The sequence below is a fragment of the Scomber scombrus genome, chromosome 15 (assembly GCF_963691925.1).
Source record: "Scomber scombrus chromosome 15, fScoSco1.1, whole genome shotgun sequence".
Classification (NCBI taxonomy): Eukaryota; Metazoa; Chordata; class Actinopteri; order Scombriformes; family Scombridae; genus Scomber; species Scomber scombrus.
The window spans coordinates 2,477,165-2,494,664 of NC_084984.1; the positions used below are offsets into that span (position 1 = coordinate 2,477,165).

At 41.6% G+C, this 17,500-nt stretch overlaps 3 protein-coding genes across 5 annotated transcripts in view; 2 read left to right on the top strand and 1 right to left on the bottom strand.

The window, feature by feature from the left end:
* On the top strand, positions 1-955 carry hcar2 (hydroxycarboxylic acid receptor 2-). The gene has a single exon (XM_062435151.1). It carries the CDS (start codon positions 65-67, stop codon positions 953-955), a length of 891 nt encoding a protein of 296 aa, XP_062291135.1. The 5' UTR covers positions 1-64.
* A 3,670-nt stretch (positions 956-4,625) lies between these two features.
* LOC133994991 (zinc finger protein 329) lies at positions 4,626-10,115 on the bottom strand. Its single transcript, XM_062434233.1, has 2 exons — positions 9,829-10,115; positions 4,626-8,054 (listed from the first exon to the last, which is right to left on the bottom strand). The coding sequence occupies exons 1-2, from the start codon at positions 10,013-10,015 to the stop codon at positions 6,439-6,441; spliced, it is 1,803 nt and encodes a 600-aa protein (XP_062290217.1). The 5' UTR covers positions 10,016-10,115; the 3' UTR covers positions 4,626-6,438.
* A 121-nt stretch (positions 10,116-10,236) lies between these two features.
* The window catches only part of LOC133994992 (PH and SEC7 domain-containing protein 3), a 12,256-nt gene continuing 4,992 nt past the window's right edge, over positions 10,237-17,500 (top strand). Inside the window, exons 1-8 of one of the 3 annotated variants that reach the window (XM_062434235.1) lie at positions 10,237-10,463; positions 11,129-11,183; positions 11,355-11,756; positions 13,502-14,216; positions 14,754-14,838; positions 15,041-15,380; positions 15,472-16,494; positions 17,404-17,484. In XM_062434235.1, coding sequence (XP_062290219.1) covers positions 13,686-14,216; positions 14,754-14,838; positions 15,041-15,380; positions 15,472-16,494; positions 17,404-17,484 — 2,060 coding nt within the window. In that variant the 5' untranslated portion in view covers positions 10,237-10,463; positions 11,129-11,183; positions 11,355-11,756; positions 13,502-13,685. The remainder of the gene's footprint in view (positions 10,464-11,128; positions 11,184-11,354; positions 11,757-13,501; positions 14,217-14,753; positions 14,839-15,040; positions 15,381-15,471; positions 16,495-17,403; positions 17,485-17,500) is intronic. The other 2 variants (XM_062434236.1, XM_062434234.1) reach the window with 2 other exon arrangements.

Sequence of the window (17,500 nt, forward strand, 5' to 3'; positions counted from 1 at the left end):
TGTGTGTTTGTCTGGCAGGTCTGGCTGGTGTCCTCTGACGACTACGCTCTCTGAATTGGTCTTCATGGGGGTTCTCTACATCAACTCCTCTCTGCTCTACGTCTCTCACAGACCCATCAACTACACGGCCGATGAGAGGACAGTGTATGAGCATTGCAAAGACATGCCTGCTGTACTCATTTGGTATCTGGGCCTGCAGTTCATTAACATGTTCCTGGGCATCCCGGCCAACATCATGGTGCTGTGGCTCATCCACAAGAACAAGGGTGACTCCTCCACCTCAGATATCTTCATCCTCCATCTGGCAATTATAGATGTCCTCTTCTGTCTCATCCCTCCCCTCGAGCTGGCCAACATCGTCTTCCTCACCACCAGCAGCACCTGGTATGTCCTGCGCTTCTTCTATGGCATGAAAGACTCCTCACCACTCCTCCTCTCCTGCATTTGCCTGGACCGCTACATGGCCGTAGTCCACCCCATCACCTTCACTGAGCTCAAGGACCGCCAGCACAGAGCGGTTCTTGCCATCGTGGTGTGGTTGATCACTCTGGCCTACGCCTCTGCGAAGTGCGTGGGCAACATCGTCAACTTCGAGAAGGTCTTCACAGGGATGATCCTCGCAGCGTTTGCCTTCATGGTCTTCTGCAACATGGCGATTCTCCTGGCGCTCCGGCAGTCGGGGCCCGGCAGAGATGAGATGCACCCTGTGAAGAAGAGAGCCTTCAAGATGGTCCTCATCATCTTGGCCATCATTGTGTTCAACTACTTCCCACCTGTTGCACTGTTCCCCTTCCAGCACTACTTCTCTCCGAAAGTGTTTCGCTGCTACATTCACTATCTTGCCTTTGGCTTGATGGACTTCAGCAGCAGCATTCAGCCCATGCTCTATCTGTCCAAGGAAAAGCTGCCGTGGAGCTGCTGCCAGACCAGTGCAACCCGGATCCAAGATAAATGAATGTTTACCATTTTCTGTGTTCTGAAAGTTGTAGATTGAATGCATTTTTATTGTGAAATATTATTTTATTAACCTTTATTTTAAGAAACATTAACAGCAACACAACATACAAAACAATATTAGGTTAAATTAAAAAAAGAGAAGAAAGAAATAAAATAAAAATATATAAAATAAAACATGAATAAATACAGTTACACAGTTAAGATACGATGAAGTTAAAAACAAATAAAACAAGGTCTGAGATAAGGCTTTTGAACAGCTGTGTTGATGGTAAAAAATCTAATTTTAAGACCTTTTGCAGATTGTAAGGTGCATTATAAGAGAAAGACATGTTTCCTATTTTAGTTCTGACTAATGGAGTATAGAGCAGCAACCAATTATGTGAATGAATACCAATATTGTATAATATAGGAAATACAGGAGAATAAGTTGTGTTGCTGCTTGATCAAATGTGGCTGATAGATAAAAATATGTTTAATGCAATGGTTCCCAACCTGGGGTCTGGGTCCCAACCTGGGGTCTGGGTCCCCCTAAAGGTGACTACAAAAATTACAGTTATAGCAAAATAGGAGGATGACAGAAGCATGTAGAGCAGGGGGGTCAAACTCATTTTCATTCAAGGGCCACATATAGAACAATTTGATCTCATGTGGGCCGGATCATTAAAAAGATGGAAGGAAGGAAGGAAGGCAGGAAGGAAAGATGGGAAAAAAGGGAAGAAGGACGGAAGGAAAGAAGGAAAGAAGGTAGGAATGAAGTGAAGAAGGACAGAAGGAAGGAAGGAAAAGAAAGAAGGAAGGAAGGAAGGAGGGAAGAAAGGAAGGATGGACAGATGGAAGGAAGGAAGGAAGGAAGGAAGGAAGGAAAAGGAGACAGGAAGGAAAGATGGAAAAAAGGGAAAGAGGACGGAAGGAAAGAAGGAAGGAAGGAAAGAAGGAAGACAGAAGGAAGGAAGGAAGGAAAAGAAAGAAGGAAGGAAGGAAAGAAGGATGCAAGGACAGATGGAATGAAGGAAGGAAAAGAAGGATGAGAGGAAGGAAAAGAAGACAGGAAGCAAAGTGGGCCGGATTGGACCCCTTGGCGGGCCGGTTCTGGCCCATGGGCCGCATGTTTGACACCACTGATGTAGACAATATTATTCAACAGCATGCTGGTATGATTGAAATACTTTTGGGGAAGAAACCTGTCTCTAAAGGATCGATCAAAGTGGTGATATGTAGCCATCTTATCTGGGTTTAGATACTAGAGCTGGAAAGATTAGACAATTAATGTGATTATTGGTTCATCATTCAAGCTAAAAATGCCAACACGTTCCAGCTTACTGCTTATAAATGTGAAGATACTCTCCTTTTCCTTGTCTTATAAGATAGTCTGGTTTTTGGGGAAGATGTCATCATGTGCTTTGTGAAATTGTGACAGACATTTTCCACCATATTTTAAGCTAAACAATCGGAAAAATTATTGACACTTGATAATGAAAGCAGTGTCAGCCCTAAAAGATGCCACAACTGTCCTCCTAGAATACAATGGAGGTGAATGGGATTTTGTTTGTGCTGTAAAAAGTAAAACACAAATTTAACAGCAATGTTTATTTCCATGAATAACGTTCATTACTCTTTTCTACTACTGAATGATACTCCTAAAATTTGCTTTGGACTGTTTGTACAACTTTCTCCTGAAGAAATAATCTCCATCTTCTTTTATTTTATTTATCCTTTATTTAACCAGGCGAAGTCCCATTGAGATATTAAAATCTCTTTTACAAAGGAGCCAAATGGGGCAACAAATAGACAAGTTACACAGAAACATTGATGACAAGACTGATAAGAACAAAAATAACATGGAAGAAAGACATGATGACAAGACAGGCCAACAGAAAAACAGCAACACAACAAAACAAAACAGACTTACATATATTACATGTAAAAGCTATTTAAAAATGAGGGGGGGTCATTAAAAACATGTGCAGTGTTCAGATTTGGATTGTTTAAGTAATTGTTTAAAATGTCCAAGTGGGATAAAAACTGAAAAATTCAAAACTTTTTGGAGCAGATTCCAACACCAAGGAGCAGCATAGCTAAAAGCAGTCTCACCAAATTCGGTTGTAATTCGTGGAATATTTAGAACCAGAGTGTTAACGGAGCGGAGATTGTATATGGAGTGATTCCAGGTCAACAGACTAGCGAGATAGCTAGGTAGATTACCGTTAATAGCTTTATAAATAAAAATGTGCCAGTGAAGCCATCTACGCAGACCTAAGGAGCTAAAACGTCATCTCATAAAGACGACAGTGATGAGCACGTGACTTGGCATTAGTAATAAACCGTAGTGCACCATGGTATACTGTGTCCAGTGTGTGCAACGTGGTAGAGGCAGCATGCATATAAATAACATCACCATAGTCCAGGACTGGCAAGAAAGTGGCACTCATCAGCTTCCTCCTAGCTTGGAGAGTAAAACAGGATTTATTTCTAAAATAAAAACCAAGCTTTACTCTCAGCTTTCTCTTCTTTGGATTAACAAGAGTAACCAGGAAACAGACTATTGTTTAAGTGTCATTTTTTGTTGTTTTAATTTCGCCAAAACCACAGCACATTAAACCAAATCTAACCACATGACTAGATACCATAGACTGTATATATAATGGACGTAACATCCGTGACGTCACCCATTGGTTTGTGGACTGCTGCTCGGAGTCCAATAGTATCGGATCTGAGCAGCGCCATCTTGAAAATGTCAGGTGCATGCTGGGAAAAATAAAAACACGGATTCTACTTATATGGGCATTAGGAGGAGCATGAGGCGCCCTCCTGAACCTGTGAACCAATCAACCTGTCAATCACGACGTAGCCACGCCCTAATGCATACCCTGCTTTATCGTCACATATAAAATCAGGGAGGCCAAAATGTCCCAAATGAACATCATACTGCATTGAAGAAGGCTTTAACCTAGCGATTGAGACCATAAACACATTTTGAAAACGTTTACTGAGGTTAGAAATCAAGTGAGAAGTTGGTGAATTCTCCATTGACTTGTATAGAGACGGAAGTCCTCTTGACACCAAAACGGTCGCCCCCTGGTGGCCTTTTGATAGAATGCAGTTTTAAGTTACTTCCGCGTTGGCCTCATTTCAGAGGACCGGAACTCCCCGCCTGCTAGATACAGAAGTGGCTTTTTTTGTTATTTGGATGATCTGACCATTCAGCAGAATATGCTACTTATCCAATCAATAGGATGGGTCGAGTGGTCATAAATCACATTTCACAACTTCACCATTTAACTAGTGAAATAACAAGCAGAGCTGAAACACTTCATGGCTCCTCAGAGCATAAAGAAGTTCGATTCTCGTTCTCTTGACTTTGCTTACAGGGACAGAATGTGTCCTCTGTGGCGATAAAACCAAACCTGCATGCCCTCATGTGTGTGAAGTGGTTAAGCAGGCTCTTTTCATCCTATGTGCTTCGGGGAATAAAGACTGTGAACCATTATGTAGACTCTTATCTATATAGACTGCTGTATTTGCTTTCCTGGATGAAAAAATGTCTAAAAAGTACCTCACAGAATGTATTTTGTATGTATAAATGTAGTTAGTTAATACTTTTTTCTGCACAGTACCTCTCATTTTAAATAAAAGCACACCTGTAAAGGATAAATAAGACAAGAAAAATATGTTGGTTAACGGTTCTCTTTATTTTGGACACAAATTGCACAAAACTAAGTCACAATAACCTCCTAGTAGTAAACACTCAGTTTAACCGCTATGCAGGTATATCAACCAGTTGCCACAACAAACAGTAGCCGCATCATCAAAACAAGAGTTTCTTCTCCGGTGTGTCAAAAGTATTTTTAGAACACATTTCCTTTTCAGCACAGTGAACAACCTACAACATATCTCTTACGGTAGAAGCTCGACATTCTTTGAGATCAGTATGGCTTCCAAAAACAATCATTGATTTGCTTTTGAAAGCTGGTCAATTAGCACAGATTATGTCCACTAACATAATTTTCAGCAAAGTTATTACATTAATACATGTGTGTCAGTTTAATGGATCCGACTGCTGACTGTATAGTTAAAGCTATATATACAGCATTATATTAATAATCTGCACTGAGGATGGTGGAGCACACATGTCTAAACCTCTGGCTACTACAAAGTGTGTAAATGTGTGTAAAAGCTATTTTGTTCTAAAACAACATTATTGTTTTTAACTGACCGTGTGTGGGGCAACTTTGTCCTCTTTACAGAGGAGGTCAAAGGTCAGGACTAGCTGGAAAACAGAAACCTGGATCTGTGATTTAGTGTCTTCCTCAGAAACACTTCAGATGAAAATTAATTTTCTTGCAAAACATATCACCAACATTTTGGAAATGTGCAGCAAGTGTAAAAGACCGACTTGTTCTTTTATGGTCCCATGTTTTGTCTGTAAGTCTTACCCTGTGTTGTGAGACGGAAGACTACATGGAGAATATTAGAGTTTATCGATAAAATTTAAATAATTTATACAGTATTGGCAAATATGTTGACCTATTAAATCACAACAAATATAACGGTGTATTGCACTGTACCACAAACATCACATCGAGGTTTGAGCATGAAGGTTCATTTGTGACCATGGGAACAGTAGTTTCACAAATCATCTTATCTCAAGGTCCTCTTACAGCTTTTTTTCAACCACAGAATACAATCTTTTAGGCCACATTCAGACAGACAAGAGCTGCATGAAAAATCTCCCCTCCTTCACTAATTGGAGAGGTGCAACGCCACTGATTCATCCGGTAAGGCGCCGCATTGGCTCATCAAACACATCCACGCACACATTTCTGTTAGTTTGCTTTGTAATGTGTTTCTACTGTTTTAAATTACTGCCATAACTTTCTAGAGTTGTAAAAATATTTCTTCATAATATTATAAGCTAGTGTTCGAGTGTCTGATAAGCCTTTAAAAAAATCAGGGATCTGTTACTCAAAGCTAACTCCCTTGATTGTATTTCATTGTCTCACCAACACAGCCCCTTACCTTTAAAAAATAAAAAAAATAAAAAAATAAAAAATCTAACCAACCACTGAATAACAACTGGGTTTATACAGGGTGGGGTGCGAATAGGGCAGGGTGGGACTAGTGTTGGGACTCCATCTGCTGATGTAGGCCATAAAATGTGGTTGAAGGCTCACAAAAAATCTACTAAGTGGACCTTGATTAAAGATGACTTCATATATTTTTTTAAATCACATACAACTTTTATATCACAGATTGAAGTAGTTGTGTGCACATTCACAAAACCTCAGAGGGTTAGGTTCTGGATACAAAAATTAAATTGCAATAGAAGGAGTATCTGCACAGTAGAATCACAGCTCCCTTTATTAGCAACTTGTTGAACTATTACAGGTCTTCTTCAGGAAACCTACCCAATAAAATTGAAAGGAGCTCTAACTCTCTGTGTAGGTACTCCTTCTGTTGCAGCAGCTTTTATATTATCCACCTCTAAGGAATTTTTAGCAGTGTTGAAAGTGTCTCTGAACCTGAAGGTTTGACTGGGTTTGTTTCAGCCTCGCTCTGAGCCTTCTGCTCCTTGGCTGCGTGCATCTTCAGGTGCTTTTTGAGGGACGACTGGTCAGTGTAGGTCTTACCGCACAGGCTGCAGAGGAAGACCTTCTCTTTGGTGTGGACCAGCTCGTGACGCTTCAGGTGTCCTGACCTGCTGAAGCTCTTGCTGCAATACGAGCAGCTGTACTCCTTCTCTCCTGTGTGAGTCCTCTGGTGCAGTTTAAGGCTGCTGGCCACCGTGAACTTCTTGCCACACTCTTTGCAGCTGTACGGTCTTTCTCCTGTGTGCATCCGCATGTGTATGGTGAGGTGGCCCGCCTGGCTAAAAGTCTTCTTACACAGCTCGCAGCTGTAGGGCCTCTCTCCAGTGTGAATTCTGTAATGTGTTTTGAGGTCACCCAAGCCATTGAACCGCTTTCCACACTGAGCGCAGCAGTATGGCTTCTCCCCAGTGTGGATCCTCTCATGTATTCGCAAGTTTCCTGCATTACTGAAAGTTTTCCCGCACTCCTGGCAGCTGTAAGGCCTCTCTCCAGTGTGCGTCCGCAAGTGGACCTTAAGCTGGTTGTGCTCGTTGAAGCGCTTCGCACAATGGGAGCAGGAGTACGGCTTCTCTCCAGTGTGGATGCGTTTGTGTATTCTGAGCTGACTGGGATGGGCGTATGTTTTAGTGCAAATATTGCAGCTGTAGGGCCTTTCTCCTGTGTGGGTACGTTTGTGGGATTTGAGGAGGTCAGCCCGACTAAAGCGCTTGCCACAGTAGTTGCAGCAGTGGGCCTTCTCACTGCTGTGAGTCTTGATGTGGATGTTGAGCGAGTTTGCTTGACTAAATGTTTTAGGACAGGAGGGACAGCGCAAAAAGTTGTCACAAATATCCAAAAATTCATCTGCAGGAACAGCAGGTGAATTATTCTTTATGTCTGGCTTCACAACATGTTGGCTAGTTCCCTCAGGATCAATTTCTGATTCACTGTAATATGTCAATGCAAGGCTCTCTGATTTGTCATTGTCACCATACTGTAACACGCCATTCTGCTCCTCTTCCTCTGTCTTAATAAACTGTCCACACTCATCCTTCACTATGTAGCTGTCAGAAACAATGGTGACTTTAACAGCACTGTCACTGTCTCTGGAGTCCTGTCCGGGGCCTGAAGATGGCGGCAGGTGCGCATATGCATCACAACTATCGTATGTGACCTCCGTGCTCTCAGTTTTTATCTGCTTCATTGTCAGATTGAGAACGGGTGAAGGCTGGGAGAGGTCTATAGCACTGTTGTCATCCAGGTCAGGCTCTGTTTTTATGGATATCAAGTTTTGGGTGGACACACCTACCTCTGATGTGTTCACACATGGTTGCTCTGCTATATGATTAGTCTGCAGCACGAAGGAGGTGGAGGATATGCGCTCCCTCATCTTGTCTTTGTGCTTCCTCCTGGAGCTCTTCCTGTCACTGCTGCATATCGACATGCTGAACATGCTCTGGGAGGAGCCGAGGGGAAGATTGTTCCATTCTGAGGGTTCACAGTTTTCAGTGGCATCTTGTTCGCGTGTATCTGTGAAAAAAAGACCAACAGAGTACAGACTGTCATTTAAGTGTAATTTACAGTCATAGATACTTATACCACAGCTAAAATGTTAGGGAACAACAAAATGGAATTAACAAATTCAACTTACTCTAGTATAGGCTAATTATAATTTAAAGTGGCATTAACTGATTTTTGGCCAGTTTGGTGGCAGAAGAATAAACACAATATATAGATACGTCTTGCTGCCATCTACCACCAGCACAGACACAGAGCAACATAAGCATTCATTTAGAGGAAGGACAACACTTAAAAACACCAATACCATAAAAATAAGTGATTAGAACAAAGTAAATAGTGGCCCTAAAGGTTTCTAGTCTAAATCCAGGCTTAAGAGCTAGGTTTTAGGTTTACATTTAAAGATAACAGATTATGTCTAAGACTGCTAACTCTGCATGGGTTGACTACTGCTTTCCTGCTTCTGTGTGTGTGTTATTTTAGTCGGGCTCAGACTGCAGTGATACTGCTTCATCTCAGCTATTTATGAAACACTGAAACGTACAGATGTACTGTGTATGTAAAATTGCCAGTTTTGCATTACCATGTGAACAGGTTGTGGTAGAGACCTTACCTCACTACACTATAATTACTGTACTACACAGTGATCAGGCAAATACTGCTTGAAACCTGCATGTCTCCTTGCTCTTCTGCTTGTTTCAGTGTCATACTGGTACCTTTAATTAAAACTCCCCTTCCACTCAAAAATATATTTTTGTCAGTGACTCCATGTTGGAGCTTCACTGTGCAGACTGATGTATGTGTACGTGTAGAGTTTGAAACTAGAAGGCTGTTTTCACCTTCAGCTGCTGAAGAGGAAAGTTTCTCTGAGCATATTGAAAATTACATTTTTAAGGGTCAAATTGTACAAGTGTGACTTTTTTTAAGGCCAGTGCCAATTAATCTTGAAAAACCCACTAAAATCACTTTCAATTTATAATATGAATTTTCAGGTACACAACATTCTGAATGTTTGAACTACTGCATTAGATATGCTTGTTTTTATTATTCTAAAATTGAGTTGTTGTAAATCCTTATACGTCATTGACCCTTGTATATCAGACACACATTATTATTCAAAGTAGAGTACTTTGGAGGGGAGGGGATATTTAAGTCTAGGTAAACACAAACACACACAGGCACAGCGTGTCGGCACTGCAGGGGATGCTTGAACAAAAGGTCAGTGACTCCATGAAGCTACAGTTAACAGCAAACACAGACATGCTCCATTGTTTACCGACTGTAGGTGTTGCGGTTCAAACAGTGACCGTGTTCACTGGTGACTTTCATTCGAATGCGTCCGTGGTTGTCGTGGTGACGGCAGCCGTTATTGGTCTCGTCCTTTTTTTGTTCTTGCGTTGTGTAAATTAAACAGGGTCGCCAAGAAGAAACAATAAACATTTCTTGAAATGACTTTTAATGTCGGGAAAAGTATAAATTAACAGGAGCAGTAACTTGTAGCCAATCTTTGTTTTCCCACATTAAAGGAAATGAATGCTTCTTTCTGAGCAAAATTTAACTTACGTAAATGGTTAGCATAGATATTACACACATGACATAGACATAGGTATTTAAAACAGACCAATTTTAAGGCTTTTAGGAGAACAGGTACGTATTCTGTTCGTGTTTGCAACAACTGAAATCACTACCAGACGCTGTTTATTGACATAAGAGCAACCACTCAGCTGAAAGTCACTGATTAACACGGTCACTAGTTAAACCGAAACACTGACCACCATATCGTTACCTTTAGCAGAAGACTTCTTCTCTGCAAACAGCAGCCGCTTCAGGCCCTCATTTTCAGACTCGATCCTCTGTATTTGGCCCTGATACTCGGACAGGGTCCTGTCCACTGAGTCCAGGATGTCGCTCACTGTCGCTTTAAAGATCTCATTCAGTGAAGACTCCAGGAGCATTTTCAGATCGTTGGCCATGTTAGACCGAGCGGGTGCCGCTGTACACACCTCACCAGGTAGTTTGTGCACAGCTGACACTATCTGGACTTAAAAAAGAGGGTGTGTGCTGCTCTGCTGCCGTGTGCGGAACAGACAAAAGCAGTGTGACAGTCGCTCGACAGTGACGGCGGGGAGACGGTGGTGTAGTTTGGTTCGCAGCTCCGTAGCGCCGCCGCTGGTGTGGAGTGGTACTTTAGGTTAGCCGGAGCTAACGTTACTGTGATACGTCTAGTTACACAAATAACAACCATGGTGATAAAATAGTGTTTAATTAACAGGGAAAACTGGAAAAAATATAGCAGCACTACTGGGTTACTACCACTAACACCACTAGTATCACTACTACTATATTAATTACTACAACTACTAGCTAGAAGAAACTAATCCACTACAACTGCCAGGATCCTCACATAAATGCTAAGTAACGGTAATGCTAATATTTTTTTAACACCAACGGTTATCTTAATGCTATTCATGCTAATGACACTGATGCTAACTAACACTAACGGTAAAAGCGTTACTGCCATTAATGCCCATGATTAAAACGTTGCTACTAATGAATATCGACGCTGCATAATATTGCTTAATGTGCTTATTGCTGCTTTGTTGTTAAAGGCAATAAAATGAACTGAAATGTTAACGATAAACAGCATTGAATGGAAATGCTAAATGCCATTGCTAATATGGTAATAATGCTTTTGCAAATGATGCTAACCGCTAACAATGTGAACAATACTAATCCCAGTTATGCCCGGTGACGCTAATACAATCAGCAATGCTTAAAGTATCATGCAAAAACGATTCCTACAATTTGTAAAGAGGCTACTTAATTTAAACACATAAGGATATTACTCAAGAAAGAAGTTAAAGTTAAAAAAAAAAGCAAAGAAAATGTGTATTAAAACTAGGATGCTATGACCTTTGTGCCAGTAGTTAAGCCTTAAAAACGGTTTAATCACCCAGATTAACACCCAGTTTCCCTGCTTGACAGCCAAACACTCAGCCAAGAAAATTGCAAAACTATTTGCTGTGTAACTAACTAACGACTTGCACACTTTGAAGCCTTCTGGTTTTACCACATCTTTCCTGCAGGTGTCATTTGCAAATTTTGCAGGAATGAAGTTGAGCCACTCCCCTCACCTAACAGGTATTGGTATTTGTGCATGCCTCCAGGGCAGTGGGCGTAGGCTAAGGCCTCTCAGGTGTCTCTGAGTTCCTGAGTCATCTGCCAATCACAAATGGTCTTTTCTTCCTCCTTGTTGTCACTCAGCAGCTTTCTCCTCCTATCCCTTCTCTAAATTCTGTTTTCTTCCTCCAGCCAGATCTGTAGAGAGACGAGCAAGACGGAGGGAAATGGACATCTGATCTTGATCTATCCAAAAATGGACAGGAAGCACGAAGGAGGAGGAGGAGCAGGTCCAGACTAGGACTTGTGACTTGCATGCATAGTGCGACACCTAAGACTAAAACGCTGCCTGGCTCAAAGGGAGTGGATGTGTGGCTTATTTGTTGTGCACAGAAGGTTCAGACATAATCAACTGAGGGGTAATTGTATGCTTGTGTGTATGTATGTGTGCAAGTGAATGTGTGTGTGTAGGTTTTTGACAGCAGTATAAACCCACTGTAACAGAGTGCTGTGCCTTTCCCTCCCACAAGATCTTACTTAAAACCTCACAAGCCAACTGATCATATGATGTTGCCTGAAAGAGCCTGAAGGGCGGTAAGTCATGTTTCACAGTTGAAAAGATTCCTTTTAATGAGTTTTTTTGTTCTCGGATGCTTAAAAATGTTGAAATGCCATGTTCATTGGTAGTAATGACATACTAGGCAGGGTGTATCCTCTATTGACAGATGCTATTATTATATACAGGCACACTCATTCACGCTTTCACAGCTTTCACTTTATTTAGTTTGGAGATGTTCCTCTATTTATTGTTTCATTTCTGGTAGATGTTTTTTTTTAAACATCTGTACTTCTCTTTTAATATTGTGTTAACTTGTGATGTGCAGTTTAAGCTTCCCATTCATTGTAAGAAACTTCTCTTATTTTCCACTTAGGGAAGTCCGTGACATATATGGGTAATATTACATTTGGCTGAAAATATCCTAATAATCGGAACGTTTTTCTTTCTGGAACTCTCTGCAGCCGCCTGTGTGATTTTTGTTTTGTTTTTACAGTTTTTATCATCAACAATGCGGCTAAAGATAACGTCACACAGAGAGGATTAACTATGTTATATAGTTAGATGTAATCAATACTGTATAAACAGGGAATGATCCAAATCTTCAATTCAGTCAACTCAGAAAATCTTTAGAAAGACAATATTGGATTTAAAATGTTTTATAGAGATTAAGTTTCAAACTGATTTAAAGTTGACTTCCTTTGTCAGCCTTAACTCATATACGAAGCACTTGCTGCACCCTGACAGGAACTGAGAAGTGAGCATCCACACAGGATGTGGTCAGGTCAAGTCTGTTCCGGATGTGGGTTGCATGACGCGAACAGAATAATGAAGATAGAGAGAAATATAAAAAAAAGTGAGACACAGAATGAGAGCGTTGCAGATGAAGGTGAGATCAAATTTGCAGTAGTGTGACTTTTCTTTTTTTAATGTTCTGTTTCTGGCCTCGGTGCTGTTTGTAGAGATGCCCTTGCTTTTGTGATGGCAACATATTGTGAATGTGTGTTTTGACTCCTTCACAGTCTTATCCATAAGCCAGGGTCACAGTGCAGCGTGGTGATAATATGATAAACACAGGACGAAGTCAGTTAAACTGCTCGCCAGAGACAACCCCTCAGCCCCACCCTCTAAATCCGCACCATACACCTCTAGCTACTTTGACTGCTCTCTGCCTCCTTTGCTCATTTGCTCGACTGACTCTCTTTGCCTGTGGTCAGGAAGTAACATTTCACTAAAAGTCATTCGGCTGCTTATCTGTGACGCCATGTCAAAAATAATTAAGAAAGTCAAATGAACAAGATGGACTAAAAAAAGACAAAAAACTTTACACAGACTGGATTATGTTGACACACGAGTGGTGAGTGTGTGTGTGTAGTATTTTTATGCTAAGATGTCTATAAATGATCAGTTTTGCTTTTGACATCTAATTTAAAATGCGTTACTCAGTAGTGTTAAATTTACTCTATCACAGATGAATAAAAAAATATGGAGCCACAGTGTAGACAGCCCATTTCTAAATGATCAAGATTGCTCTACAACTAAGTGTAGTAGAGTCTTATGAATGGCTTTTTTGTCTATTGGCAAATCAGATGTTGCTCCTGGAGATTCGCCCAGCTTGTCTTTTTTTTAATGTGGCATTTAAGTAGTTCATAAAGAGCCACTTAGTAGTAGTACAACTTTTCCACACACACACGTGTTCCAAGGGAAGATCTTTTCAAGTTGCTTCAGGGGGGTGTGGTTAAATATTTTTGCAACATTGGTGGATGTTTTTCTTTTGTCATAGATATGTGAGTGGCGCCATTGGATCATGTTGATGTCATGCTTCAGGATCTCACATTTGCGTGGCCTTACGAGATGATCCCCCTTCATACAGCAAAGGAGGACATTTTGTAGCCTGGCAACATTTACAGCAACAGCATCTTTTCACCCACAAACACCGTGACAGCTGAACTGTGAGGGAGACGCTCATGGAGGAAGAAAATTTGTGCTCCTCTCTGCCATTTATTACAGATTCAGTCCTTCAGCAGCCTCAACAAGACTCATGCACCGCTGCAGAACACTCATACATCAATGGAGAACAGGAAGCTGTAGTGTGGGGCGAGACAGAGGTGCAGATAAATGAGAAATACGGGGCAGAACAGCTTCATCTCTCCCCACACGGAGGACGAGAGAGTCCTGAGGAGGCTGAACAGTGGGAGCAAATAATATGGCCGGTGCGCCCCATGACCTCTACCACTGCTCCACTTTCCTTTGCTACAGTGCTATGGGACATGCCCGGCACCGCCTTAGAGACGCCCACTCTCATAACTGACAGCAGCTCGGCCAATGAGCAGGACTCTGGTGATGTGATGAGTCTAGATACCACTTCCCCGTCACTTCAGCAATCCCAAGACATTAATGCTGAGCTTTTCACTCAAGAGGAGCGAGAGGAGCAGGATGGGATTGAATCGTGGCTTCTTCTGAACTCAGATTTAGAGTTCACTGGAAACGGCTCTGAGGTATGTACTGCGTGTGAACAGATGTTATGTAATGCTGCTGTTAAAATTAGAAATCGCCCTGTTTCTTTTTTTTAAGATGGTCTTTTTCAGGCTTTTGCCTCAATTCGACAGAGAGTGTAGGGACAGGAAATGTAAGGAGAGAGAGGGGTCTGACATGCAATGCAGGTCCCCTGGTGAGCATTCAGACTGTGGACTGTGTGGTTATATGGTATGCTCCTTCACCACCAGGGCCCCGGGGCTGGAATTCTGTCTATTTTTGTGTGTATAAACACCTTCAGCTAGAATTTTCGGTGTCATTAAACCATCTTTCACTGAACGTAGGCTTGACTCGGGCCTCCTCACCTTCCTCTTTATCTGTTTAGATTCACGTGTGTAGGTTGATACAGAAACTTAAGCAGGGGTGGGAGGAGTGGTGCGGAAGTAATGTTGGTCAGATGAGACTCTGAGGGCTGCTTCTTACTCATGAACCCACTGGCAATCACAAGTTTTCTCACATAATTCAAGTTCATGATCGATGGCCTATGTTGCAATTTCCAGCCATGTGATGCTGTAGATGTGCAAGAGGCAGCGACACAGGAAAAGGAAGAGCCAACAACGCACGAGCTGGTAGACGATAATAAGGGTACGTATTACTCAGCGCTGAACATTTTTATTAGGTGTTGCATAACATATGTTTCTAATTTAGTTGCTTGCTGTGTTTTTAGAATAACGTTCATGACTCTTCTGTAGTTTTGTGTCATTCTGATTTGTTTATTTGAATTAGAAATGAGTTTTGGTTTAACTACTAAACTGTCATGTTCACCTATATCTGTAAAATCCTCCAGAGATCCCTCTAACTACGGATTCAGAAGAAGAGGAGGGACACCCAGCTGCATCAGATGCTATTGAAACTGTGGACTTTTTTGATATTCTTGAGGATATTGAAGACTCGGAGGATGGGGCGGACAGTATTATAGATCTAAGGCCAGAAGAGGAACGGGAGGAGTCAGATGTTCTGCTGACTGGACAGACAGACTCAGAGGAAGAGAAAACTTCAGTAAAGGGTGTTGAGACTGAAGAACAGGACGAGGAGGGAGTCGAGGTAGAAGAGGAGGAGAGTGTAACAAACGTGTCCTGTAATGAAGAAGGTGGAGAGGAGAACACTGTTAGCTGTCTGAGTGATGTGTGAGTATCATAGACTTTCTGTGCTTTCATATTGATAATTACGTGTCATTATAAAATTAACTTAATTGCATCTTTCATCCGCATTTTGTAGGGAGGCTCCTGTAGAGCCACAACAAACTGACAATACTGGACTAAGCATAAACCCAGATAATTTCATTAATTTGCAGTCAGATACAGAACAATTAGATATTTCCGAGGAAAGTCCACATTCTGGGATTGAGGAGAAGGACATAGAGATACTAGAAGAGTCACATGAAGATCCCGCAGGTCAGACTGAGGAGCAAGAAATGTGCGAAGATGTAGATGAGGAGGTGGACACTGAACAGTCGGAGGCTGCTCAACAACAGGACGACAACGAAGAACCATCGATACAGGAGGCAGATGATGCAGAGAAGATAGAGAACTCTGAAGAAATACTAGAGCTGACTGAGAAACAGGAGCACACAGGTTGTCCAGAGCAACAAGACTGCGACCAAACAACTCCACAGGACGTAGAGTCTCCAGCGGATCCTGAGCGCTCAGAGTCGGAGCAGCTTGGGACGATAAAAGAGAGTGAGCAGATCAAACCAGAGGAGCAGCACTGTGAAGAGTCTGACCTGCCACAACATCTGGAAGAGTCATCGCAAATGGAGTCAACAGAACAGTCAGCCCAACCTGAAGGTGCAGACGAGCGAGAGGACTCTACTCATTTAGAGCAGACAGTTTGTGATGAATCAAAAGCACCTGAAGTAGCAGAGCAGCAAGAACAGATGGAGCTATCGGATCAGAATGAGCGGTCGCTGCAAACGACCGACTTGTCTCAGCCAGCGCTCTCGGAGCAGTTTGTAGAGACAGAGAAGACGGATGACTCAGAAGTAACAGAACAGCTGTCTCGTAAGAGTGAAGTTGCACAGCAGACAGCAGAGGCACAGTTAGATCAGGAGATGTCTCATCAGACCGAAGAAGTAGGAGGAACAGTTGTGGCAAACGGGGAACAACCCAAACCCACAGAGACAGTGGTGCCGCATATGAATGGAGGTGATGTGGAAAGAAGCATGGCCTGCTGCCTCGCTGAGCGGCTCCACAAGCTGGACGGGATCCAGCGTGTAGATGTGGTGAAGCACATAGACAAAGAGTAAGGATTTATTTTATATGTTTAATTTTATCATTATTTTTTTTTTAAATGCTTGGTGTAGCAGAACAAAGTTTTTCTTCTGCAAATGTGTGTAAATGTCAAACAAAGCATCACTGAAAACCCTCACAGAGCCTGTTATGGATGCTTCACACTGATATAACATTAATGAGGCACTCAGTGCAATCAGTTTGCCGTCATAAGGATTGCAGCTCAGCCTGTTAAAGCAGTTGTTAAATGTCTTCTGTTGTTTTGGAGGAGCTTTCTGAGGTCTGAGACAACAATAACCCCTGTGATGTCATCTGGCTTATCTCGACTTGGCTTGGGAGTACTTTGCAAATCTTTCAAGTCTGTTTTATAAACTGAGAGATGTTGAGGTTGAAAGATGTGGGCACTGAGTCAGGGAGAGGTGCAGTAATCTGTTTATAGTTACACAAATTTATGTAAGTGCGTCATTAAATCACTGAAATATGCCTTTAATTTGTGATACTGGACTTCTGTACATGTGATTATGTAATTTTGGTATTAGTTGTCATAATATTGGGATATACAAAAAAAAAAAAGTCCCTTCCTGTTCATCTTACACTTAAATGATGTAATTCCTGAATTTTTTTTGGACAATTTGTGAAATAAATAGAAGTCCTTTATATGCTTAGGTCCTCTATATGCTTAGCCATCATATTCAAGAAATGTTTTTTTTAAATCCAGACCACCTCTCTCTCCTTTGTCTACAGTTTAATTAAATAAGGCATTAAAGCAGCAGTAATCATTCCAGAAGATAATGAGTTAAATATTTTTTTGTACTTGAATTTTGTGATAAAGCAATTTCTTTAGATTAATATAAAACTGATTATGTATTTCTATTATTAAAATGATTATAACAGAAGTTTCTTTCTCTTTCTCTTTCTGCAGTAATGACTTCAGCCGTGCTGTCGGGGAGGAATACCTCAAATTCTTTGACTTCACTGGGGAAACTCTGGATCATGCCCTGAGGTGAGAGTTACAGGAG